The sequence below is a fragment of the Panthera onca genome, chromosome B1, assembly GCF_046562875.1.
Source record: "Panthera onca isolate mPanOnc1 chromosome B1, mPanOnc1 haplotype 2, whole genome shotgun sequence".
In the NCBI taxonomy this organism is placed as follows: Eukaryota; Metazoa; Chordata; class Mammalia; order Carnivora; family Felidae; genus Panthera; species Panthera onca.
Window position 1 is genome coordinate 2,220,700 of NC_138342.1, and position 26,882 is coordinate 2,247,581.

Below are 26,882 nucleotides of genomic sequence, written 5' to 3' on the forward strand. Positions count from 1 at the left end.
AAAAAAAGAGGAAAGCCTGAAATCCATAAACCAAGACCTAACAACTCAGAAATGTGGTAGAAGTATTGTAGGAGGGTCTGGTGAGCAGCACACCATCCAGATTGGAAACGGGGGTTGGAGGAGCTCCACGAAACTGCCTACGGCGAATGTCAGGATTAAGAAGCTGGGAAAAAGGCGCGTGTATGTATTTACAAGGAGGGGAAAGAGCAGTGAAGAGCAGTTCTAGGAGAACCAGGAAGAATCATTAAAGGGTGTTATGCTCCAATTACAAAGCAAATTCCAGTGTTAACTAATTTTAAGCAAATCTTGGATTATGAGAAAAGAGAATCTGTTTATTATCTTTGGGACATTTTCTTTTAAGTGACACAGCACTAGTAAAAATGAAATGTTTCTTTTTGGGTCCGGTCACATGAACGGCCTTTGTAGTAAATAGTGTGTATGTACACGTGATAAGATACATGCTGGAGTTTTAATATTTATTTGCGTTAATTTATTTTTGAGAGGGAGACAGAGCATGAGTGGGGGAGGGGCAGAGAGAGAGGGAGACAGAATCTGAAGCAGGCTCCAGGCTCCAGCTGTCAGCACCGAGCCCAACGCGGGGCTTGAACTCACAACCGTGAGATCATGACCTGAGCCAAAATCAAGAGGTGGACGCTTAACTGACCGAGCCACCCAGGTACCCCTTCATTCCATTTTTAGACTCAACTTCTAGGCAAAGCACATATGATTTGAATAGTGTTACATAGTATGTAAATGGTATAAATCTTAGTACGAAGTACTGAGGGGCGCCTGGGTGGCTCGGTCGGTTAAGCGTCCGACTTCGGCTCAGGTCATGATCTCACGGTTCATGGGATTGAGCCCCACGTTGGGTTCTGTACTGGCAGCACAGAGACCGCTGGGGATTCTCTCTCCCTGTCTCTGCCCCTCCCCTGCTTGCGCTGTCTTTGTCTATCTCAAAATAAATAAACATTTTAAATAATTAATAATAATAATAATATGAAGTAATGATGCTAACAGAATTTGGGAGGGGGTAGATGAGTAAAGGAAGTGTGAAGTGCTTATTTCTACATTTTACATAGAAAGTTTGTTGAAAATAAATGGCTTCAGAAATCAAGGTAGAAGCCGATTATCGTGAGCAGGGTGCAGCGACCTTTCTCTGCAGGGCCAGCTGTTCAGCTCTACCACCGCGGCGGGAGGGCCACCACGGATGATAGATGTGGCTGTGCACCCCCCACCCCCCTGTCTGTCCAGAAACAGGTGGTGGGCAGGTTTGGCCCGTACGGGGACTGTAGTTTGTAGACCCGAGGCCCGTGGTGATAGAGGCTGTCCTCAGAAGAGCTAGACACAAATGATTAAAAGAAGCTGCCTCTGAGATATTTACTTTTTGTTTTATCCCCTCTATACTGTTTTTTTTTTTTTAATGTGTATTACTTTTAGGATATTAAAGGTAGCGCTGCCCACTTCACCAAATAAACACGCGGGGTGCCAGTTAAATTTGAATTGCAGAGAAATCGTAAATAATTTTGTGGTGTAAGTATGCCTGAAATTGCACAGGACATAGTTATGCTGCAAAATTATTCATCTAAGATTCAAATTTGACAGGGTGCTTAGTATTTTGTCCGGCAACTCTAATTAAATGGAAAGAGAGGGGCACCCGGCTGGCTTAGTCGGAAGAGCATGTGACTCTTGATCTTGGGGTCATGAGTTTGAGCCCCACGTTGGGTGTAGAGGTTACTGAAAAGAATAAAATTAAATTAAAATTTAAAAAGAAATTGGGGCGCCTGGGTGGCGCAGTCGGTTAAGCGTCCGACTTCAGCCAGGTCACGATCTCGCGGTCCGTGAGTTCGAGCCCCGCGTCAGGCTCTGGGCTGATGGCTCGGAGCCTGGAGCCTGTTTCCGATTCTGTGTCTCCCTCTCTCTCTGCCCCTCCCCCGTTCATGCTCTGTCTCTCTCTGTCCCAAAAATAAATAAAATACGTTGAAAAAAAAATTTAAAAAGAAATAAAGGTAACAGAGTGCAGTGTGTTCATATAATGTAATATAGTATTAAGAACAGTAGGAAAATTGGATGCGATGCTTTTAAAATGAAACTCTTGAGGTGGTTGGTGGCTGAGTCGGTTAAGCATCCAACTTCAGTACAGGTCATGACCTAGAAGTTGATGGGTTCGAGCCCCGCATCGGGCTCTGCGCTGACAGCCCGTAGCCTGGAGCTTGCAGCCTGCTTCAGATCCTGTGTCTCCCTCCCGTTCTGCTCCTCCCCAGCTTGTGCGCGCATTCTCTCTTTCTCTCTCTCTCAAAAGTAAATGAATAGACGTTAAAAACAAGGTTTGGAAACTTTTTTTCCGTGGTGCTCAGGACAGTGCCTCTTGCATTGACTGTGAGACGAGCTGCAGTGGCCACGGACGGGAGCTTTCTTCTCCCTTCCTGCTCGCTGGTTGGGCAGAGGCAGGTCTTCATTAGCCTGTGTGGCACTTGTGGAAGTGCCTCATTTTTGTAAGGAGTTAATCTGACCACGGACAACGTGCCAGGAATTTAGAACACGGCACGGAAGCCGTGACCACGTTGGTAGACGTGACGGAGACGTTTCTAGGAGGAGAAATTAAGGCACAAATTTGCTAACGTAAGACTCAAAAGCAGCGAACCCTACGACACGTTTTAGAGACCATGCTGATGACGCTCGTCCCTGTGTTTCCAGGTTTACGAACTGACCTTGCATTACACTCAGCACCAAGACCACAACGCCGTGACTGGGGCGCTGGAGCTCCTGCAACAGCTCTTCAGGACGCCCCCGCCCGAGCTCCTGCAGGCCTTGACCGCGCCGGGCGGCGGGCAGCGGAGCGGCGCGCAGTATGGGCCCGGCGGCCGGAGCCGCAGCGGCAGCATCGCGGAGCTCCTAGGTATGTTCTCCGGCGGTCGTCCCCGCGACGCCCCGCTTCCCTCACCGGCCGGGCGGCCGGCCCGCCCTGTGCCGAGCGGGGCCGCCCTTCGGTCCCTCAGAAGCCTGAGCTGTAGACGGGAAGACGGAAGTGTGGAGAGGTCAGGTGACAGAACGAGGCCTGCGTCTAAGGCCGGCTTCTCGACTCTGACCCGGCTGCCTCCACATGCCATCTCATCCGTCGTGAAACGAAAACTGTAGGGAAAGTGTTTCCAGGACCCTCGTGTCGCGGCCCGAGATGGGATCTTCAAGTCTCTGTAGGGGCTTTAGAGTTCCTTTCTGCCCTTGAGGGCAGAGACGTTAGGAAACCCCTTCCTCTGCCCCCCCTCCCCCACCACTCTTCTTTAAGCCTTTGGGGACGGGGCCCTAATCCCTGCACGGTGCTGCCCTGCAGACTGACCGCTGGTTTTCCTCCAGCCCCGGTGGGCCCTGTCTGACCTGGAGTTGCCCGTGGGAGCTGGAGTAGATGGGGATCCCCGAAGCGTGGCCTCTAGCACTGGATCTGGCACAGAGGAGGCTCCTGTGGCTTTCGCTGACTCCAGGCTTCACCTGGGCCCGGCGGCGTGTGGTCGATGTAGCGCAGCGCGTGTGTGGCACGGCCTTTGCTCACGGCGTTGACAGCCGAGAGGGTGTGACTGGAGGCCTAATTGCTGCCTCGCTCGAACATAAATGTTTGCCTGAACCATGAGCAGAAAATGAGAATGTGCCTGTCCACGGCCCTGTGTACTGAAGAATCCTTTCCTCTGTGGAACGCACACCTTACAAACACTTGCCGGAAATACTAATTTCTAATGATTGTTTCTAATGAAAATCTATATTTGATTATTAATTGACCAGCTAATCTGAGATTTCTAATGTCTTTCATTTGACTTTTTAAATGCACTTTATTTGAGCTTCTTTGGTATTTTAGGGCCCATCTTTAGATCTGTGTATTTGAACGTTGATATAATTTTCATGTGTCAAAATTAAAGCGTTGTGCTGTGGTGGTTCAGCACTGCCTGTGGAACTATGTTCGTACATTCTCTAGTTTTAAAACTGAATCAAGCTTTTTGAAGATTTTCAAATTCCTTCTGGATTTTAACAGCTTGTCACCTTACTTTCATCTGTCATTTTCTGTGATTTACAGCCGGAGGGGGTTCTTCATGCAGCCCTGTCCTTTCAAGAAAACAAAAAGGTGATTATTTCAGAACTCAGAGTCTTATGTTGGGTCTCACTGCTTTTTCTGTATTTCTGTAATGCCTTCGACTGTGCCTGTGTCTCTTCTCAGCAGAGTGATTGTATTTATAAACATTGCTGGAATCTCATAACTGGGCCTGAATGGTTCTGTAGGGTGGCCTTGGAAAATTGCTTGTATATCAGAATCGTTGTGTCATAAATTTCTAATGCTTTAGGTCAGGGGTCAGCAAACTTTTCCTGTAAAGGGCCTCTGGTGGGCCTTCCTGTCTCTAATCGGTTCAGCTCTGCCTTGGGGCGGGAGGCAGCCGTAGCCCGTAGCCGTGGCCTGTGCTCAGCAAAGCTTTATTCACAGAAAGGGGCCTGTCCTGGTTTGCCTACTCCTTCATAGAGTCTGTGTTACGTTTTATAAAACTAACTTCCTTTTCTGTGAATTTTGTTTAGTATTAGTCAGGAATGATGTCTGCCTAATTATTTGGTTAATTTGGGCCTGATTATCATTTTTCAACCCTATTTAGCTTTGTACATGCCGGAACGTTCTGATACAATTTATTTCTATTAAATCACAGTGTTTTGGATCTATAGTGTGATAGTTTTGGTGCACATTAACACTTTACGACACCAAGTATTTTATTTTCTGGTCTGGATCTCCATAGGAAAGAATTGCTGCCATTTTCTGTTTCGAAATCTTAAAAGACTAATCTTTTTTTACAATTTATTGAGGTATAATTGGTATACAACATATATTTTTTGAGTGCTTGAGAGCCTAATGCCTAATACTGTTTGCAGTATCGAACGGGATCTCAACAGGAATAATATTCTACCTTGACTGGATTAAGTAAACATTTCCTAGAACTTAGAATCAATAATATTTGGGCCATGATAGTGGCATACTTGATCAGGTTTGGGATTGTGGTGAAATACCGAGATTGTTTGAAGGCCACGAGGCTTCCGGGAAAGGGACTCTTCAGGCAGGTGGCTCAGTTGCTCTGAGACTTGCCTTATTGCTTAGTCACCTTCCCTGTGAAGAAGACACAGGTGGCTGACTCCCACCACTGAGATGAGTTGTTTCCTTCTGGCCAGAAGGTTGTTGTGTCCTCAATATCTTTTTTGTTTTTCTACTATTTTGTTTTGCTTTGTTTGTTTTCCTTTTTCATGGGGACCTGTGGTTTTTAAGCTTTTTTGATATAGTTGCAGAATCCTTTTTTTTCAAGTGAGATCTGCAAATCTGTGGGAGACAGAAGCAGAGTGGATGTTGAATGTAGGATGGCAGGGCGGGGGTGCAGCAGCCTTGACCTTGCACCCTTTGAGGTGGGCTCTTTGGGTCAGAGTGGCAAACCCCTGATTCCAAAGACAGCGACTGCTCTCATTAACACCCAAGTGCACAGGGTGGAATTTTAATTTGCTTCTTCAAGGTAAACCACTTGCTCTGTAATAAAGGACTCTGTTAGTAGATTAATCAAGTTGCCGTGTTAATTATATCTAGAGTTTGGGTATCCTTTGCTTTTTCTTTGTCTTTTTTCCTCCTTTAATGTCATATCTGTATAGATTTCTGGACGTTATCACACCTAGGGCCTATTTCTTGAAGAGTAGTGAAGTTAGAAGTCAGAAATTGCCAATAATGACTTCTATAGTGTCATCTAATGACCTCTGTGTAATGTAACCATAATGATTTAATTAGTCCAATTAAATCGTTACGGCTTTTTTCTTTTTTCCTACTAATATACTATAAATTGACATAATTTGGAAACCAAGAACTGATAAATGTATTTTTAGGACTGTGCAGAAGATGAACCTTATCCCATCCTCCCAGATCAAGTTCTGATTGTCAGCCACAGAGTCTGGCAACTTAAAAGAGAACAGAACAGGAGAACAGGAAAAGAGAAAAGAGAAAAGAGAACAGGAAAGACCTTCAGGGTCTTTCTGTTTTGTTTTTGAACTCTTTTTGTTTTTAAGTTTTTATTTTAATTCCAGCTGGTTACCACGTAGCACTATGCTAGTTTCGGGTGCATGGTAGTTACATATGTGCTCTGGTTGCCAACAGAATTGGTTCCAGCCATAGCTAACAATCTTCAAGATTAAATAATAATATAAATTATTAAAAAAAAACAGGTCTGAGTCAGTAAATACTTATTAATTATTAAAATATTTGGTGTTATAGTCTAAGAATCATTGCTTTTAACTTTGTTCCATGTAGGTTTATTGATTTTAATAATATCTAAATATCATATTGTGGCTTCTTTGTGTTTAGCACACTAGACGTATAAAAATACTTTTATTTAAAAATATATTTCATATACTCTTCTATGAGAGAGTGAACTAAATATGCTTATGATTTGCCGCTTAGAATGTGCATCTGTTTGATTTTTAAAGTCCTTCGTGTAGCAAGCTTAAGGACTCTTGCTACATCATTTCCTAGGGAAAGTGCTCTTCGGAGACGCAGCAGCCTTGGAGGATGACTCCGAGTCCAGGTCGGAGGGCAGCAGCCCCGCCTTCGCAGGTAGCTCTGAGGGAGGGGCAGTGGTGCTCCCCTCCCTCCTCTCTACTGGCCCCTTCCCTGCACCTTCCCTACCCCTGTCCTGCCCCTCCTGAGGGGTAGCGGTGAAGCCAGCTCGCTCGAATGGCGGCTAACCCATGCTTCTTTTCGAGCATTTACTTTGAAACGTGTCTGTGTGTTTTCTTGCATCAAATACTTGCTATTTTCCTTGGTTGAGGCTCTTTTAAAATTAGGTTTATGCTCCCTGAGCATAAGTCTTCTTATGTAGTAGGGGATGGTAGGTAAGTGTCTCATGAATTTCAGGGATTGTGAGGGTAAAATGGGATTAAAATTGTGGATAGTTTAACTTGAAAGAAATTTACATTTCTTACAGATTCTTTATTCACTTTATGAGTGATAAGCGTTGCTTAAGATACTGATAACTGGATTAAATGAGAGTGGTTTGGATTGTACAGTCCTATCCAAAAGATTATTTTTAGACAGCTGAAATAAGGCTACGGTATTTGGGAAGGAAAATCTGAAAAATTCCAGTGGTGATTATTTATCTATTCACTTGTACAAAGTAGAAATAGATTTTTTTTTTTTTTTTTTAGTTACAAAAACAAAACAAAATTACAGCCGTCTGCAGTATTGTTGAGCTCAAGGGCTCACTGGCCCTTGGGGCCTCCAGGAATGACCCCTGGTAACAGCATGGCGTAGACCTTCTTGTAGTGAACTTTATGTGGTGCGTGTGTGTCTTTTTAGTGGGAATTTAAAAAAAAGCTAGGAAAATGCTCTGCGCATTTGCCGGACAGGAGGGTAGGACTGGCTTAGCGGTCTTGAGCAGGGTCTGGGGAGGAGGAAAGCCCACCTCACAGAGACGGTGACTTTCTGTCGTTTCCGAGCCCTGCTGGCTGAGAGTGCGCAGACGCCCCGCCTCGCGTCCCAGGCCAGGCCGCCTGTGAAGCACAGAAATCTTTCTGTGTGGCTCCAAGCCCTGGCTGGAGCCGTTGCTCAAGGACTTGAAGTGGTTATGTTACTGAGCGTGCTTCAGGTTTGACAGTGAAATCCCACTTCAGAATGTTGACAGTATTTAAAACTATCTGCTGAGAATCCTTATTTTATTAATATGACATGGTAAGAGAGTAAAAAAAGGTAAGTCAAGAATACAGTGAAACACAATTTTAGTCATGTTTGAAGAATGCACTGTTGTCTTGCTTTTGAAATATACTAGTTCACATTTTCATGGTATTTGACGATTTTTTGCAGTTGAAACATTTGGTGACCGTGAATTTGGGGGTATTTTGTGAACATTTGATTTCAGCGTCCCTGTTGAACGTTTTTCCTGGCCCTTTGAGGAATGAGTGTTTCTTTGTCTTCAGCCTCAGTCAAGGGTGAGATTGGTGGTGAGCTGGCGGCCTCTTCTGGGGTCTCCACCCCTGGCGACTCCGTGGGGCACGACATCATCACCGAGCAGCCCCGCTCACAGCACACGCTGCAGCCGGACTCGGTGGATCTGGCCGGCTGTGACTTGGCAGGTGCTGCCACCGACGGGGATGAGGAGGACATCCTGAGCCACAGCTCGAGCCAGATCAGCGCCGTCCCGTCTGACCCAGCCATGGACCTGAACGATGGCACCCAGGCCTCCTCCCCAGTCAGTGACAGCTCCCAGACCACCACCGAAGGGCCCGATTCAGCCGTGACCCCTTCAGACAGTTCTGAAATCGTAAGTGGGTGCAGAGGGTGCCCCGGTTTCTGCGGAGAGGCCTCGCCTGGAGGCCCAGACCCACACCCTCCTGCCTGTTTCCCTCTCCCCGTGTGACTCACTAGTAAGAGCGCAGAGGTCAGCAGCTTAGGTCGTTAACGGAGAGTTCAGACCCACCCGAGAACCTCACTGAAGGAAATGGCCGAGTGGCATTTGTGTTGAACGTAGAGGTCAGAAATTAGGTTAGTTGATGATATGAATGTTGCTAAAACTGCATTTTACATTCTGTAAGAACTTGTTGGGCACAGATCAAATCATTATTTAAGAAATCCATAAGGAGCCTGTTGGTAATAGATCTGTGGTCTTAATGCATTGTAATTAAAAACATTAATACTGTGCATTATTTTCATATTTTTTGGCTTTTCAAAACCTCTTACAACATATCCCGTCTTATAGAGCATGGATTTAAGTACTTCTGATCTCTGAGCTAGTGGACAAGAAACACTTCGGGGATGGTCTCATCAAAAAGTTCAGGAAAAGTTTAGACTGAGTTTGACACCCCATTTTTTTTTTTAAGCAATTTGTACTATTCAGTGTTCTGTTACTAGTTCATAGATTTTATTAAGAACTTTTTTTTTTTAGCTTGGATAAATGCAGAAGCATTGAATGACAAATCAGGAGATAAAACAGTCGCCTGTCCCTACTGAGCAGTTGTCGAGTTGTCGTGTGCATGGGATTTCTGATGGCCACGCAGATTGAGTTCCTTGGGTAGAGAAGGGAGCTCACTCCCGGTTAGGGTTTTAACTAGAAAACCTGGCCCCGGAGGACAAATAACTGGACCAGTGGGTAAGAAAAGCATGAGCAGGTTCTGACCAGTATGCAGGGAGGGGAAGGTCGGGGAGAGTGCTGGGTCAGGAGCAGTATGTTAAGTGGGTGGGGCGGGGGGAGATTCTGGTGTGTGTTTATTGCACCAGTTTCCATGGGTATCTTGCCTCTTCACAGTGGATGATTTCTGGTGAATTTGTTAGAAATAGGAGTGAAGGACCATAGGAGATTCTGAAAACTTCTGGTCTCCCGAGGTTACCCAGTGGTTCACTGCGTAACAGTGCTGGGAGTAGGGCCTCTGCGGGTCTCTCTGGCCTGTAGAGAATGAACATCTTTCCTTGATAATTTCCACGTTGGCGTAGTTCTTTCTAGTTTATGAGGTACTTCCATGTCCCATATGTAATCATTAATTGTTTGCTGAACAAATACATGGAGCGCCTGTTAAGCTCCAGGGATTGTTCCCAGGCCGGGCATAAGTAGAGGGCACAACATGCAGAACTGCTCGCAGAAAGCTAACATCCTAGACTGGGAGTCGCAGAACTCCATATTGGGCCGGACAACGAAGGTCTTTGGCTTTCTGAGCCATACTGCCTGTGTCACATGGTCCTCTCTGCTGCTGTGTGAAAGCGGCCATAGACAGTACGTAAATGAACTAGCGTTCCAATAAAACTTCGTTTATAAAAACAGGTGGTGGGCCAGGTTTGGTCCTTAGGTCATAGCTTCATTGTCCCTATTCTAGAGCGTGTGCGTGTGTGTGTGGGGGGGCAGATAATAAGCCAATAATCAGTCGATCGGTACGCAAATAAATAGGTGGTGATAAGTGCCATAGACAGAAGAAGCAAAGGGAAGGGGCTGGGGGACTTCCTCGTGAGACAGCTCAGCCTGGTGGTTCAGGGGCCTGTTGCAGGGAGCCACCAGAATGTGGATCTGTCGTTGACTGGCTGTGCAGTCTGGGGCACTTGTGTCCCCTCTTGCCTCAGTTTTCTCATCCATAGATTGAGGACAGCAGTGCTTGTGCCTTAAGGCTCACGAAGGTTACAGGAGCCCATACGTGTCAAGTGCTTTTTGATCCTGCCTGGCATGTAGTAAGATATTCAAAAAGTATTGGTTTTTGTCATGGTAGGATTTCTCATTGTAAGTTTTCTTTTTTTTTAACTGAGGTAAGGTTGTTTTTTTTTTTTTTTAATAAACTAATTAGGATAGTGGAGGAAATTGTTTCTTTTCTGGGTTGCTTTTGAACATGTAGCTTGACGTTTTTTATTTAATTGTAAGGATTTGGAATGACTTTTTAAAATGATACAGAATTTACTTCAGTAATTACTAGTGTACGGAGTGAGGTTCCATCATTCAGTTTTTCAGGCAAATTACATGGGATTTCAAGTGAATGCGAATATTTTATTTTGCAATATGGAATCATAATCCAAGTTTTGGCTAAGTAGATGACATACTGTGTCCAGAACTTAGTTGATTTAGTCCTAGCAACTTCGAAGCTTAACCTGGTGTAGTGTTAGGTTTTTGTCTAAAAGATTTCCCTCATTTTTGACTTACTATAAAATTTTCTCGTAAAGACAAAGATTTTTTTTTTTAATGTCAAAAAGAGAAATTTTCAGATTGGAATTTATTTTGAATTTTTATAGCCGTGAAGCTTTTCATAACGTAGTAGCAGCGTGTGGTCAGCGAACTGGATTTTATATGCGTGCATGTCTGTGCATTTAAGGAAATGACCTTTGTGTTAGTGCATAAGATGCGGTCCCTGTGATTTCTGGCTGTGCCTTTGCCTACCCACGTTGGAGAGCCTGTCCCTCGGTGACGTCCCATCCGAACCTTCACCAGCCCCTCTCGAACCGTGCAGGTGTTAGATGGGGCCGACAGCCAGTATTCGGGGATGCAGATCGGACAGCCACAGGACGAGGATGAGGAGGCCGCGGGCATTCTTCCGGAGGAAGACGTGGATGCTTTCCGAAACTCCGCAGCTGGTACGTGGACTTCCGCGGTGCGCTACGGAGCCGTCTTGTTTTCGACCCCAACGTCTCAGTTTTACCGTGGCTTCCTAGAAGATGTCTTGGTTTTCTGAGTTGTAAATAGCAGATGAGGAAGATCAATTGAAGAATGACTGTCCTTTTTCTTGATCTAAGTCCTATACTTTCATGTGGGCTTTGTGTAAAAATGTATATTTGCTGTCGAGTTGGAAACTTGTCACTCAGTCCCAATCTCTCTGATTTTGAAGCCCTTCAGCAAGCACATTTATTGAAAAGCATGGGCCACAGCCGGCGGCCCTCCGACAGCAGTGTGGATACGTTTGTCTCAAGAGACGAAGCTGCCGAAGCAGGAGACCAAGAAAACAAGGTGAGGTAGTGAGGCCTGAGCCCACTCAGCATTCTGAGCTCACGTGAACGCTTGAGACCGCCGTGGCTGCTGTCTGTGCGCTGTGCTCCCAGCTTTCCCGTCTCTGAGCTCCTGCTCAGCCATTTCGCCTTAAGTACTGACCTCTTCCTAGGTGTGCGCTTCCTTTCTGCCTCCCCAGGTGCGCCCAAATCCTTGAGAATTGCCTGAAGGTCCGCCTCACTGAGAGTCCTTCCCAGACAGACCTGGCTCACACCGATTGGGCCTTTCGTCTGATGGCCACGCATAGTCTCGCTACCTGTCTTGGTTTTGTTCATTTAATTGATTTATTAGTTTATTCATGGTGGTAAAATACGTACGGCAGAAACTGCCGTCATCGCCACCGCAAAGCGGGCAGCTCAGGGCACAAGCGCCACACGTTGCGCAGCCACCACCCTCCAGCCCGGGACTGTTTCCATCTCCCCAGACGGAAACTCCGTCCCCGTTAAGCACTAACTGCCCCCGCCCCCAGCCCCTGGCTCCCACCCTCTGCTTTGTGTCTCCGTGGATGTGACTCCTCCAGGAAGCTCCTATCAGTGGGATCACAAAGTCACAAAGTATCTGTCCTTTCGCGACTGGCTTATTTCACTTGGGATGATGTTGTCCAGGTTCACCCGTGTGGTGGCGGGTGTCAGGATGTCCTTCCTTTCTAAGGCTGAGTGAGGTCCCGCTGAACGTGTGCACCGCAATTTGCACATTTTGCTTCTCTGTTCCTCCACTGATAGACACTTGGGTTCCATCTTCCGCCCGTGCGAATGATGCTGTGTGGACCTGGGGGCGCATGTGTCTCTTCAAGACCCTGCTCTCAGGTCTTTTGGATGTGATGTGTCCCCAGAAGTGGAATTGCAGGACCACACGGTAATTCTAGTTTTAGGTTTTTCTGAGGAACCGCCACACTGTTTTCCGCAACGGCCGCGCCATTTTACGTTCCCGCCGACAGCGCCCAGGCTCCCAGTTTCCCCACAGCCCCGTCAGCACTGGTTATTTTCTGATTTTTTTTGACAGCAGCCATTCTGTTGGGTGTGAGATTGTAGATCACCGGGATTTCGATGTGCCGTCCCCTATGATTAGTGATGTTGGGCATCTTCTCATGTGCTGACTGGCCATTTATATGTCTTTGGAGAAATGTCTGTTCGAGTCCTTTGCTCAGTTTTTAATCACATTTGGGTTTTTGTTGTTGTTGAGTTATTCATTGAACTGTTTGCAAAATATCTCTGAAGTGCTTACTTTTTTACATGTAAGCGTCTTCCCAGTTAATTTTAAATTCCTTGAGGGCGAGAAAGGGCGTTCTGTACTTAGTCCCTCTGTAGATGCTCAGTCATCCTGTGGACTCAGCACTTCCTTCCAGGTCCCCTCTGAGCCAGGTCTGCTCCCTCTCGGCTTTGGGCATTCATAGGGCTCTTCCTCTGTCGAAGTAGCTTCTCCTTGTGCTGCAGATGATGGCTCATGCCGTCTTTTCCCGAGTAGCCTCCTGATGCCAGGTCTCAGCTGCCTTCTATCCCGCGTGCCCTCCCTGCACGCTGAGCTCATCCCTGCCACGGCCCACGTGACCCCGTGTTAGGCCTGCCTCTGACCGCTCTGATCCTGCTCCGCCACGATCTGTGAGGTCAGGCTTGTGTATGATGGAGATGGGTGTCTCTGTATCCCCAGCGCCCGGCATAAGTGCTGCTCTGGAACTGTTTGTTGAATGCACTGATGAATGAATGTATTGGTTCCTTGATTACAAGACGGACAACAAAGGATCTTGTTTCTCTGTTGTAGCCTTGCCGGATCAAAGGTGACATAGGACAGTCTACCGATGACGATTCTGTTCCTCTTGTCCACTGTGTCCGCCTTCTGTCGGCTTCGTTTTTGCTGACTGGGGAGAAGAATGGTACGTATATAGCAGGGCAGGTCCAGCATCGGAGGAAATACCTAGGTTTCAAGGTCAACATGGTGACCAGTTTGTGCCTCGTTGTGCAGCAAAGGGAGGAAGTAGAAGCTGGGCGTGAGCTCTGGTTTTGGCTGACCCACGGGAGCGGCGAGGGGACGCTGAGGGAGCTGGGTTACTGGGTCTAGTTCGTTTACGTGGCCACCGCATGTTTACCGCCTTGAAGCCGAAGGTGACCGAGGTGGTTTCTTTGCAGTGTTGGTTCCGGACAGGGACGTGAGGGTCAGCGTGAAGGCGCTGGCACTGAGCTGTGTGGGAGCCGCTGTGGCCCTTCATCCTGAGTCTTTCTTCAGCAAACTTTACAAAGTACCTCTTGACTCCGTGGAGTACCCTGGTATGTTGAGAGTTCACGCCTCATTCCTCATGTTGAATCAGTACTTGGAGAACTGTTTCAAATCATCTTGGCTATGTTAGTTTTAGACTGATCTGTTTTTTGAGTTACTTGGTGGCATTCGAACTATGTTGTAGCTCTATTTAAAACACAGGACTAGCGGTGTTTTTAGCTCTCTGGACTCCGTGTAGATGCAGTGTTTAGTGTGAACACACGTGGCAAAACGACAGAAAGCTGGGAGCGTAAGCGCCAGTTTACACACATGCTGCATTTATACCCAAAGCACAAGTCGCGTATAATCCAAATTGCTTTGGGTCTCACTCAGCCAGGCCAGATGTTCACACTCAGAGACAAGTGGGACCTGAGACCAGCAGAGAACAGCAGATCCCGTCTCCTGTCCACACGTTCTGGGACACACTCTCATGTTGGAATAAACGGGGGAGGAACCACACTTCTAAAATTGTCCTCCCGCGTTCTCTCCCTTTCTTTGGGCGAGGGGACACACTTGGGCTCTTGAATTCATATTAGGTAAGTGTGGAGTGGTTTGAGTTTCTCTCATCTTTTTTTTGAAGTGAAATCTTGGAATTTTCATTATTGACTGGCAACCTGGAATTAGAATCCAGAAAATCTGTGCGATATCAAGGCTATGATGAAGCTGGAATCTTTAAACCCCAAAATAGTTTCTACCACTCACGGCTGCTATATTCAAGTCTTTTCTAGATTTGGATCGCGCCCCCCCCCCCTTTTTTTTTTCTTTCCTAAGAATTAAGCTTTTATTCTGAGTTAGAAAATTGACGGTCGGGGCCTGCACAGTGGCTGGGCACTTTCTCTCTGCAGAGGAGCCATATGTGTCAGACATCCTGAACTACATCGATCATGGAGACCCCCAGGTCAGAGGAGCCACGGCCGTTCTCTGTGGGACCCTCATCTCCTCCACCCTGAGCAGGTCCCGCTTCCAAGTGGGAGACTGGATGGGCACCGTTAGAGCTCTGACAGGTAATGTTCGGAGTTTTCGGGGTATTTTCTAGATAGAACTCTCAGGCTCAAGTTTACATAAAGACGTTTCCCGTTTGCTCTTTTGGTCAGGAAATACATTTTCTCTGGAGGACTGCATTCCTTTGCTGCGGAAAACTTTGAAGGATGAATCTTCCGTCACTTGCAAGTTGGCCTGCACAGCTGTGAGGGTAAGCATGATCTTTTACAGAAATCAATTCTTTGATCAGTGGAAATTTTACCATTGTTATAATTGAAATCGGGCTTAATACTGAATATTTCAGACATCCTAAAGGTGTAAACAATAATAAACGTGTATGTGTTCACCACTCAGCTGTAGAAAGATAACATTACCAGTAAAGGTAAGGCTCAATTAAGTGTAGTTTAAGTTTTAACACTGAATATTTGCTAAAAACGTACCTTTTCTAAGGATCCCTTTAGAAATATATCTCGCTAACCTTAAGTGTAAAACCTGTGGGATTAAACAACCAACGGCTCTCTTAGGCCCATAGAAGACCCAGTCAAAGTGAGCGGTAATGTTACCTGGTCACCTGTGTTCTGGCCCGGAGTCACCGCGTACCCGTGTTGTGGACGTGCCCGCGTATGCACGGAGGGGCGGGAGGGGCAGCCATGGGAGCTGTTCTGGCGCGTTGGGCAGCGGAGAACGCGGTCCCTTAGCAGAGGGCCGTGGGTCCCCCACCAGCCCTGGCCCTGAGCCTTGATTTAGAATGGAGCCGTGCTGCTGTGCTGCACGGCTCCCTGTTAGCATGCCGACCAGCGGTCACGAGAGTGGCGTCTGGGAGTAGAGGCCAAGACAGAGACAGAAACGGGGGCAGAGAGAAACAGAGTTGTGTGAAAGGGACACATTGGGTTATAAACATTTCTGAGTGATGTGGGAAACGTGTGGCCCCTCTGCTGCAGTCAGAAGAGGAAGCGGGTCTGTGGACGAGTGATGTCCTTGAACGAGGTGGGACTGACCCTGACTGTACCTTGTTCTCCAGCACTGTGTCATGAGTCTGTGCAGCAGTAGCTCCAGTGAACTGGGACTGCAGCTGATCACCGATGTACTGAGCCTGAGGGACAGCTCCTACTGGCTGGTGAGGACAGAGCTTTTGGAGACGCTCGCAGAGATTGACTTTAGGTGAGTGAATCAGGGTCATTAGGTGAGCAGACCTAAGCTGCTCGGGAGTTTGAGCTAGGAATTGAAAGGGCTCGGTCGGTTGATTGAGTTACTGATTGGTGATGCTTCTCAGGTAACCTGTGAGTCGGGAGTCTGGGCGGCTTGGGTTGCTGATGCTTGTTTCCTCCTCAGCTTGCCCTGTGCTTGGGGTTTTAAAATAAGGCAGAGGAGTGGATCTTTCTGGTAGTTTTAGTCATCTGAATGTTCTGGATGGTGGGAATGAGAGAGCTCATACTTAAATCGCATGCTCGTAGAAAAGGAACATACTCCTCACCACACCGGATGTAGGTCACATGGGCTATTTCTACGTCCTTGCGATTACAGAACAACTTGATTGATGCCTTGCAGGTTTTCATTTTCGAAGAGGAAGTTTGGTTTGAGATCTTCTCTTTCAACGCTTTATTTTAGAAGGGGAAATTTCTATGTTATCCAGGTGTTTGGTTCTTTTTCAAGCCACTGTAATAAAGTGGTTGTTATGTGTCAGGCTCAGAGCTAGGTGCCCTCCGTGGTTATTTCCTTTCTTCCTCAGAACACCTCTGGGAATGAGGGCGTGCTCTCCCCTCTGCCTCGCAGAGGAAGGGGTGAGCGGCCCCATCCCCACGGCCCGCTCTCCTCCCGTGGTAGGTGTTTGAGCTCACTCTGAGGCCAGGTGGACTCTTTCACAGTAATAGACGTTTGTATTTATTTTGAAGAAAAACAGTGTACTGAGTGCTCTCTTACTGAGTGAAATGATGAGTGGAACATAAATTGTACTTGTTCAAACACATTCATCCTTCTGTGGGCTTCGGGAAGCACCGTCTCTCCCTGCCCACGCCGGAGCCGGCCTCCAGCGTCCCGTCTGTCGGAGGCTTGCAGGCCGACAGTGGGTGTTGGTTGAGTAACTAAATTATTTCGTTAAAAATGTTCTTTTGTTAGGTTGGTGAGCTTTTTGGAGGCAAAAGCAGAAAATCTACACAGAGGGGCCCATCATTACACAGGGGTAAGCCGTTTGTTTTCGTGGGGCCACATTGTCACCTCCAGGAATTGCTCTTTCCCGGGGGTGGGGGCTTTCCTGAGCGCTCTCTGTTCTAGGCTGATTCTGCAGTTTAGATCGTGATAGTTGTGACTGTATGTGTGGGTTAAGGCTGGTGATCGTGAGTCCCTTCTCACTGGCCTTCCAAAATACCTTCCCTGGAATTTAGTTCAATACGGACGTCATCCCTGTTTTCCTTATCCTTCTCTCTGAAGCTTTTAAAACTGCAGGACCGAGTGCTCCATGACGTCGTCATCTACTTGCTTGGGGACGAAGACCCCAGGGTGCGACACGTTGCCGCAGCTGCACTGATGAGGTAGTTACCGAGTGTCTGCTCTTTGCTGCCTTTCGTGGTGAAAGCGCTGAATGGTACGAGGAGGGGAGCCGGAACGTCCAGAGAGTAGGTCAGCGTTCCTAGATCGTGTGCGCCCACCTTCAGCCGCTCTGAAACCATCAGGACAGGTCGTATTTACCCCCGCAGGAGTCTACCGGGAGGCTGGAACAGGAAAAAAGTGCTAGCTTCCTAGCGTCAGGGGGACACGCTCTCATTGTCCGAAGCCTGGGCTACAGAGAAGAGTCAAAGAGGAAAGTACAAGTCACCTTAGCTTCTCCCCTGGAGATGCTCACTGTTAGCACTTTGATGCGTATCCTGCATAGGAGGCTCTTTTTCAAACTTGAGACAGATGCCTGTGATTCTGTAAGCTGCTCATTTCCACTTACTGTATTGTTAGCCTCTTCTGCCCTCAGACTTCTGAGACAGGAACCGTAAGCACCGCTGTTGTGGGGGGCAGCACCCTGGATTCGGTGCGCTTGTGCTTCCGTACTGAAGTGCGTGACACATCCCACAGTGGGAGAGCAGGGAAGGCTCTCAGCAGCATTTCGAAAAAAGAGATTTTGCTTAGTGGCCAAGAATTCACTCTGGAGTTGCGATAAGCTTTTGTATAAATATTATTTGGTTGAATGTTAAGTTTTCTTTGACAGTAATGGTCAGTAAATATTTTTGCACATAAATGTTTATGTACACATTTTTTCCTTAGAATTAATTCCTGGAAATTGAGTTACTAGGCCAGGCTTTTTGGTGTTGTTTTTTAAAATTTTTCATGGCTTTACTGACATATGATTTTATAGCCCTTAAAATTTACCCATTTTCAGTGCACAATTAAATGATTGCTAGCAAACCCTCAGAGCCGTGCAGCGGCCTCCACGGCCCCAATGTTAGGACACTCCCATCACCCCACAAAGATCCTGTGCCCGTTTGCAGCACCTCCCACCCCCCAGCCCCAGGCAAGCACGAATCCACTTCCTGTTCTGGGCATTTCCTACAAATGGGATCACACGGTAGGTGGACTTCTGCTCCTGGCTTTTCTCACTTAGTTTTCGAGGCTCATACATGCCACAGTGCGGACGTGCGGTTCGTTCCCTGTGTTGCCGGACGCTGTTCCTTTATGTGGATGACACCGTCCGTGTCTGCTTCGTCCACTCACCAGATGGCTGTTGTTTCCACTTCTTGACTACTATGAATTGTGCTGGTGGAGCATTTGCCCACAAGACTCTGTGTGGACATATGTTCTCATTTCTTTTGGGTCAGTACCTAGAAGTGGATTTTTTATGGGTTTTGGTACTTACTGTGAAATTGCTCTCCAGAAACATACCTGGATTCGTACTCTTAGGACCAGAATATGATTATGCCTGATTCTTCCCACCAAAACAGACATTTCCAAAAAAGTGAAATATGTGTCAGTTGTTTAGGCAGAAATTGGTTTTTCATTTTAAAATAACTTCTCTTTGGGATGCCTGGGTGGCTCAGTCAGTTAAGCGTCCTGTTTCTTGATTTGGGCTCAGGTCACGGTCTCACAGCTGTGAGATAGAGCCCCTAGTCGGACTCCATGCTGCGTGTGGAGCCTGCTTAAGACCGTCTCTCTCCTCCTCTGCCCCTCTCCCCCGCTCATGTTCGCTCTCTGTTAAAAAATAATAATAATGGGGGAGAAAAACCTTACCTTTTCTAAGTAATACAAGTTTACTGCACAAAATTTAGGGAAAATACTAAAATGGAAATAAAAATCTTTGTAATCCAACCACTCAAAACCACAGTTCCAATTTCATGTGTATCCTTTCTGTTTTCAGTGTCGTCCTTTGCATTTCTTTGATTGCTTGTGAGATGTACCTTTTCACGCACTTAACTACGTTTGTCTGACTTACCTAATCAATGATTTTGGGCCTTTACCATTTCCTGTAAATGATAGCCACTTATTTTACCGTAGAAGAAAATTGTATTTATCAGTACGTCTCCGTGGAGGAGAGTGACCTTAATTAAGGATACTGGGGTTTGCAAACCAATGTGATAAAATAGTTGTTTCTATAAGTTATGAGCCACGTCCATGAGTGTGTGAGTACGTTCGTGTAAAATGCACATGAAGTGTCAGTGGCAGAAGTGAGCCCTTCTGTTCTTCTACGAAATGGTTCTGTATTGTGCTTCCGAGTTGAGTTTAGATTTGTGAGGGACCTCAGCCGGAGCTTTGCCATCTGGGAACGTGTGGGACAGTTTTGCAGGCAGAATTGCAAAGCACGTAGGGGCCAGCCCCTGGCATTCAGATCTGCTCTGTGCTCAGTACTTTCTGTGGATGGTGGCTTCATGTACTTGTTCATGGTGCTCAAGATGATTAGAAAGAGAACTTTATTTTTTATTTATTTTTTTGAGAAAAAGCACACGCAGGCCTGTGCACGTGCGTGGGAGTGGGAGAAGGGCAGAAGGGGAGAGAGAAACTTATAAGCAGTCTCCATGCCCAGCGTGGTGCTCGATCCCACGACTCTGAGATCATGACCTGAGCTGAAGTCAAGAGTCAGATGGTTAACCCATTGAGCCATCCAGGCGCCCCCGAAAGAGAACTTTAAATCAGAGCATTTTATTGTATGTAGAGAAAGGTACAGACAAAAAGGAAGTACAGCACCTAGTTATTTCAGAGTTGGTGTGATTTGTGTGGGGGTGATCAGTCCTGTGATTGGAACCCCCTGTTCTGGCGTGCTGGAATGCCACCCTGAAAAAGGGAGGTGGTGGTCTGTGGGTAGACCGTGTTTCAGGCTTAACCACCTTGATGGAGGAGGGTGATGAATCCCAGGTGAGTTTCAGATACTTTTCTTAAGTAAATAAACCTTACTTTTATGTTAGGCTTGTCCCGAAGCTGTTTTATAAATGTGACCAAGGACAAGCCGACCCAGTGGTGGCTGTGGCAAGAGACCAAAGCAGCGTTTACCTGAAACTTCTCATGCACGAGACTCAGCCCCCATCTCACTTCTCCGTCAGCACCATAACCAGGTACATGAGCCGGGTGCGTCCTGAGGTCGTCGGGAGGAGGTGCCCTTTCCCGATGCCTCTCTTTTGGGCTTTAGTCTCTAACGTGTGTTCTAGAGAAGAAGCTTTAGGTGAGAGTGTTCGAGTAGGTGGTCTCCTTCGGTGGGATAGTTCTCTGTTCGGGATGTGCCGTCCCGCCTCTTCACTTGATAAACTCTGCCACCGTCGTGGTGGCGACATCAGACATCTTGTGATCCATTCGTTACCAGCCACGTACCAAGAAGTGTATTTTCGTGTGTGACTCCTGGGCTGGGTCTCAGCTAAAAACTTGTCCGTTAAGTTTCCTCAGTTAACTTGCGCTGCTGGTGCGGAGTCCGGCTCGGTTGTCAGGCCCCTCGTTTTGAGGCGACCTGGCGGTTACAGAGTGGCAGCGGCAGTTGGGCGGTCTGCAGCGATCACCGTCACGTTTATCGTGCGAGCTCCGGCACGCCCCGCGGGTGGTGCCCACGGCCCCCCAGCTGGTCTCGGGTCAGCGCCGGGGACGGAGGAAGCCACCAGAGCCGAACCGCTCCCAGGGAGTGAGGGTTCCTTAGAGGCTGAGTCTGCACAGACGCCTGCAGAAGCGATACGAGGAGAGACGTCATGCCGTTTTAACGCTCGGTTTTAAATGCTATTTGAAACATGAGCTTTGTTTGTGACTCTCCTGTTAGCGGCAGTTTCTAAAAAGCTTGGACTAAGTGGCGTCGAAGCGGAGAAGTTTGCTCTGAATTTGAAACTCGGCTTGTCGGATTTTGAAGCCGTTCCTAACTAGATATTTTCTCTCCTCATGTAAAGATTGCTTTAGAAAAACACACGAAAATAATTTTCTCAGAGAAATCCCTCGCCCCTCTGCCCCCCCACCCGCTTTTTTTTTTTTTTTTTTTTTTTTTTTACCCTAACAAGTGGCATTTTCTTCTCTCTGAAAAGAGAGACAATTTATTCAGGGTAAATATTCCTTTAACAGAAGAAACAAAAGCCACATGTGAGTATCTGGTCGTCAGGGGCTGAACAAACCTTGGGTAACCTGCCGTTTCAGAGGGTCATTTCAGAAAGTGACGATTTCAGTGCCAGCAGGGAGGAGTGGCACATTGCCTGGGCACCGGTTACTGGCCGCGGCCCCGAATCTCCCCCTCCCGCCTCTGGCCTCGGCGAGGTGGCTGTGGTGGCCGTGGTGGCTGCCCGTGACTTTGCCGCCTGCTGTTGGGGAATTTATGGGAGAAGAGAAAAGAACTATTCTCCTGAGATTCATTTCTGGGACCTGAGGACCCCGAGGGATTCAGAAGCGAACCCAGCACTAGTCCTGCGGGGGCCCCGCTGGTAGGGCAGGGGGCGGACGGCCTGCACGTAGCTTCACGAAGGGTTGAAGTCCATGTGCCAGGAGGGGGGTGACGGAGAGTCCGCGGTGCTCCTGCACTGGGGAGAATGCTTTCTTCTTTCCTGGAATCAGGGTAGCTTCCAGAAGGATTTCTTCCAACTTCGGAGTTTGAAAAATGGGTGCTTTTGGCAGGTGGGGAGATTTCAGGCGAGGCTGTGGTGGGGGGGAGCGCTGCAATGGGGTGGCCGCAGGAGGGTAGGGATCGTAGTGACCGGGTGTGTGTCTAGCCTCTCGTTCACCTCAGAGTCAGGACTGCTGTAACTTCCTAGAGGCTTTAATCTTAAACTTTGAAATGCCATTTGCATTTTGAAACTACCGTAAGCTTTAGTGGTAGATTTGAAGTCTCCGTGTTTCCGTGTTTTTCTTATTAGAATATACAGAGGCTATAACCTACTGCCGAGCATGACAGACGTCACTGTGGAAAATAACCTCTCGAGAGTCATTGCGGCAGTTTCCCACGAGCTGGTCACGTCGACCACCCGAGCACTTACAGTAAGTCCCCTGGGTCGGTGTTCTCGAAATTGATTGTGGGTGGTTTGTGCGGTTGGTTTTTAATGGTGACGGGAGGTGCTTGCGTTCAAGGTCTTCTCTGTGGGGCTTATTCCCTAGGACTTGTGTCCCAGGGAGCAGAGTCTGGGCTTATTGGAGTGGGCGTGCGAACAGCCATTTTGTTTCTGATGATGAAAGTAACACGTGCTCATTGTCAAAAAATTCAGCCAGTGTAGGAAGACGTGAGAATGAGAATAAACACTCCCATAATCCGGGTTGGTAACGGGTCAGAAGTTCAAACTGCCTCTGATGTAATGGACTCGGTGAGTGTGTGATGGGCGCTACGGGGAAGAAGCAGACATACCAGCAAAGGTTTCTGTGCGGTGTAGTTACACGTGTCGTCGTTTGCGACACTGACGTGGAAAAGAGCCGTTGCATCCAAGAGTGCAAGGGTGACCCCATTCCGATTATGACGGAGATCTGTATGTGCAGCAGAAGGTTCACACACCTGTCATCGTGGTGCTTTGGAGAGTTTTTCATTCTGTAGAGAGACGGAATCTGGGTTACAATAGAGAGACCAGAGGCCACGTGTGATTATGTACAGTCCGATCTCTGTTGGGAAAAGTCGTATTCACACATGTACGTTTCTCATACTCAGGAAAACGACTGGCAGAAAATGGCCAAAGTGGATTTTAGGACTACGATTTTTGTTTCATATTTTATCAGATACTTATAAATTTCCTAAAATGAACAAGGGTGACTTTCATAATTAGGAATAGAGGATATTATACAAAGTTGCGTTAATTTGCTGTTTCCCCCGTCGTTTATTTTACGTGGCAGAAGAAATACTTGCATATTGTAGAAAAATCCCAACAATTATGATTGGGTTGTCTTGATAAGTATATAGTGCCTTTTAAGCCTTAATATTGTTTGGCCTCTTTGTAGTTTGGTCTTCCCTGGATTTGCTTAAAGTTATCATAAGCTTCATTTATTTGTATTTTTTGTGGCTTCCATGTGTCGGGCACTCTTCTAGGCTTGGGATGTAAACACAGAGAGGGTCCCTGTCCTGTGCCTCTTGAGGCCTGGTCAGGAGGTGGACATCAGTGAGCTCCCTCCAGCACGGAGCAGACCAGGGCATGGGGAGGGCGTGGGGCCATTGCCACTGTGAGCAGAAGGGCTGTGCCGGCTGCCGGCCTCCCGTCACGGCATAGAACGGTCCCTCCTTAGCGCCTGTGTCTCACTTGTCCAGTTCTGCCCTTGAAGGACGAATCAGTCCCCTGGTAGGACACGTATCGTGAGACACAGATCTCAATTCTGTTTTCATTGTTTGTAATTTCTATAAAGGGTAAAAGGGTCAGTTTGATAAACACTTTTCGGTGCGTGGGTGTGATTTTCCTGTCTTTTCCTTCTTCAGTTCGGATGCTGCGAGGCTTTGTGTCTTCTTTCCACTGCCTTTCCAGTCTGCGTTTGGAGTTTAGGCTGGCACTGTGGGTATGTATTGTTCTCAGCATGTGGCTGTCTTCACTTACGTGATCCAGACGTCGTTACTGGGATCTCCTTGTTTCTTTCTTAAATCTTGTATCAGTTTGACCTTTTGGAAAAATACCCAGCAGAATGCTGGGCTCTGCCCTTTTAGCTAGTGACAGAGCTCCTAAAGATCCGAATTCGCTGTGACTCCCGTGGGTGTCAGTCACGCACTTGTCAGTGCTTTGGGGGATTTCAGGGTGTGACTTGTAGATTCATTGTAGGGAATTCACATATGTTGGCAAGACGTCTCTAATTGGCTTCTCTCCAAAAGTCTTCGCTGTGTATTAGAAATTTGGAAACATTTTTTGTTTGAAACCAAATAATATGACCTATCATTCAAAATCATGATGAGCTACAGTGTGTAATTTAGGAACTTGTACTTACGTTAGCACTTGTCATTTAAAAATGATTTTCTTCCAGGAGATGGCCCTAATAGCATCTGTGAAATAATTTCAAGTCTCCTGTGACACTAAGAAATAAGTTTTTACTGTGTGTACCAATGACTGAGAAAAATTTTGGGACTCACCATCGGTTTTTTTTTTTTTTTCCAATGTTTATTTTTGAGAGCGAGACAGAGCGTGAACAGGGGAGGAGCAGAGAGAGAGAGGGAGACACAGAATCTGAAACAGGCTCCAGGCTCGGAGCTGTCGGCACAGAGCCCGACGCGAGGCTCGAACTCAAGAACTCTGAGATCATGACCTGAGCTGTCGTCGGACGCTTAACCGACTGAGCCACCCAGATGCCCCAGGGCTCACCATCACTTTAAAAAAAAAAAAATCTTTTTTTAGTGTCTATTTATTTATTTTGAGAGAGTGAGTGTGTGAGCGGAGGAGGGCCAGAGAAAGACACAGAATCTGAAACAGGCTCTATCTAGCCTCTGAGCTGTCAGCACAGAGCCTAACGCGGGGCTGAAACCCACGAACCGCGAGGTCATGACCTGAGCCGAAGTTGGATGCTCAACCGACTGAGCCACCCAGGCGCCCCTCACCATCCCTCGTTAAAGTAAACCTGCAGATTTGTGTCTGTGTCAGCCTATGACCAGCTAACATTTGCTTGGAGTGGATGGATTGCATCCTCCGGTCTAGAATGATTGCTTCCCTCTGTCCACAGGTAGTTACTGAGCAGCTGCGGTGTCTGGTCATAGATCCAGTGCCTGACCTGACTCTGGGCTACTTTGGCATTGGAGTAAAATATGCTAAGTCAAAATTCGAAGAAAGTTAAAAAGTTATAAAAGTAAGCAGTTTCAGTAGTTTTAATCAGATGTGCTACCTGGTTTCATTTCTCTGACTTTTGTGGAGCTGAGGTGTATGTGCAGGAAAGGTGTTAGTTAACAATAGTAAAATCGCTTTGTGAGCTGGTACAAAGCGTACGGTGATAGGCCTTCGTGGTTCACGGGAGAAGGCAAGACTGCTTTACAGCTTTTGTCATCTGACCTGCCCGTGTTGGCTTCCAGGGCACCCCCGCTGAGCGTGTCCGGTGAGTCCAGGAAGAGCTGTACTGTTGGCATGGCCACGGTCATCCTCACCTTGCTCTCGTCAGCTTGGTTCCCGCTGGACCTCGCAGCGCACCAGGATGCACTGGTGCTGGCCGGAAACCTGCTCGCAGGTAGTGGCTCGGAGGTGGAGCAGGGGCTTCGGGTCCAGAGCTGTAGGTTTCTTTTTGAGGGATGGGGTGGTGCGCACGCGAAGGAGAATATCGTGAGGCCGTCGCCAGGATGGCTCCAGCCCTTCGTCAGAGTTCCCGACGTCAGCAGCACGCGTGGATGTGAGCTATAGGCATCTGTTCTGGGCCGACTGTTTTAAGGGAGCCCTTTTCCTGCCCAGCCCCTCAGCCACAGGTAAACCTGTTCCTAATTTCATTTTAGTGGGCACCATGTGCCAGGCACAGTCCCAGGCACCACGGCTGTAAGAAGGGCGGTGTGTGGGCTCCGTTCACAAGTCACGTGTGGATTCAGCGGGTGACGCATGTAAACTAAGTACAGTGGCTGCCCAGAGTGGCCATCATCGCTCTCTTTAAACACCAGGCGGAGGGCGTAGCCTATTTGAAGGCATAGAGACACAAAAAAATTTGTGACATGTGAGGACTGCAAGCAGTTTGGGATGTTAGGTGAGATGAGGACTGACAGGATGTAAGGAAGGAAGGCCACTGAACTTGACAGGTGGGCTGCCTCGCTAAGTGCTCCTTAAGTATGACGTCCTATTTGCTGTGCGACGTCATGGCAGAGCCTCATGGAGGGGCTGGCAGTGGGGCTGGTGCATTTGCACGGTCCGGTCCCTCAGCGGCTTCAGTGTGGCTTGGAGGAGAAGGTAGGGAAACCCGCTTAGGAGGCTCACGTCGTAGTCGAGGTGAGAGAGTCTGAACGGGATAAATGGTGGTGGGCTGGCTGGAAGAGGATGCAGGGGGCAGGATCAGCAGGCCTCGGCCCCCGGTTCGATTGGGGTTGAAAAGATCCGGGGCGCCTGGGGCGATTGGCACGTCCTGACTGGGCGTACGTACTTTGGTGATGTTAGGAAGGTCCACCGGCTGGAGATGTCCAGCAGAGTCAGAGTGGATGGGTCTAAATGACTTGCCTACTCATTCCTTTCCCCCACGTTGTGCCGCATCACAGCCAGTGCCCCCAGGTCTCTGAGAAGTTCGTGGACCTCTGAGGAAGAGGCCAACCCAGCAGCCGCCAAGCAGGAAGAGGTCTGGCCGGCTCTGGGTGACCGGACCCTGGTGCCCATGGTGGAGCAGCTCTTCTCCCACCTGCTGAAGGTGATTAATATCTGCGCACACGTGCTGGACGATGTGGCTCCTGGACCGGCAATAAAGGTAACTTTGGACTCGGCCGCCGTTTAGCACAGGGTGACGTCGTGGGTGTCAGACATGCCTTCGTGACTCATCTGTCCCTTCCTTACTCTTTTTTACTTTAAATGAACAAAACCGCTCATATGGTGACATTGGATTTAACGCCATAATATGTCAACCAATTTATAGCTCTTTTGGTACCGTCATCGGTTACTGTCGTCTCTGAGGGGAAAGCTATCTTTATTCTTGGCTTTCAGCATTAGCCAAGAAAGCTCATAAGGAAGTTGCTGGCTTATTAGGTAGCTAACTCATCTGCTGTCTCCTGGAATGTTGGCAGATCGCTCTTCTGTGAAGTGTAGTTCTATCGAATCAGCTTCCCAAGTGGTAAATTGCACAGTGAATAAGGTAGATGAGCTCACTTATAATTATATTCGA

The 26,882-nt window shown here is 47.6% G+C and overlaps 1 protein-coding gene across 2 annotated transcripts in view; it reads left to right on the forward strand.

Annotated features, from left to right (window-relative positions):
- HTT (huntingtin) overlaps positions 1–26,882 on the forward strand; it is a 149,749-nt gene that overhangs the window by 38,022 nt on the left and 84,845 nt on the right. The window contains exons 9-26 of one of the 2 annotated variants that reach the window (XM_060655518.3): positions 2,695–2,896; positions 4,061–4,108; positions 6,527–6,607; positions 7,966–8,309; positions 10,966–11,089; positions 11,341–11,459; positions 13,257–13,368; positions 13,622–13,759; positions 14,594–14,752; positions 14,843–14,940; positions 15,751–15,890; positions 16,845–16,908; positions 17,157–17,257; positions 20,108–20,254; positions 22,016–22,136; positions 23,548–23,624; positions 25,114–25,265; positions 26,269–26,471. In XM_060655518.3, coding sequence (XP_060511501.2) covers positions 2,695–2,896; positions 4,061–4,108; positions 6,527–6,607; positions 7,966–8,309; positions 10,966–11,089; positions 11,341–11,459; positions 13,257–13,368; positions 13,622–13,759; positions 14,594–14,752; positions 14,843–14,940; positions 15,751–15,890; positions 16,845–16,908; positions 17,157–17,257; positions 20,108–20,254; positions 22,016–22,136; positions 23,548–23,624; positions 25,114–25,265; positions 26,269–26,471 — 2,430 coding nt within the window. The remainder of the gene's footprint in view (positions 1–2,694; positions 2,897–4,060; positions 4,109–6,526; positions 6,608–7,965; positions 8,310–10,965; positions 11,090–11,340; positions 11,460–13,256; positions 13,369–13,621; positions 13,760–14,593; positions 14,753–14,842; positions 14,941–15,750; positions 15,891–16,844; positions 16,909–17,156; positions 17,258–20,107; positions 20,255–22,015; positions 22,137–23,547; positions 23,625–25,113; positions 25,266–26,268; positions 26,472–26,882) is intronic. The other variant, XM_060655519.3, reaches the window with a different exon arrangement.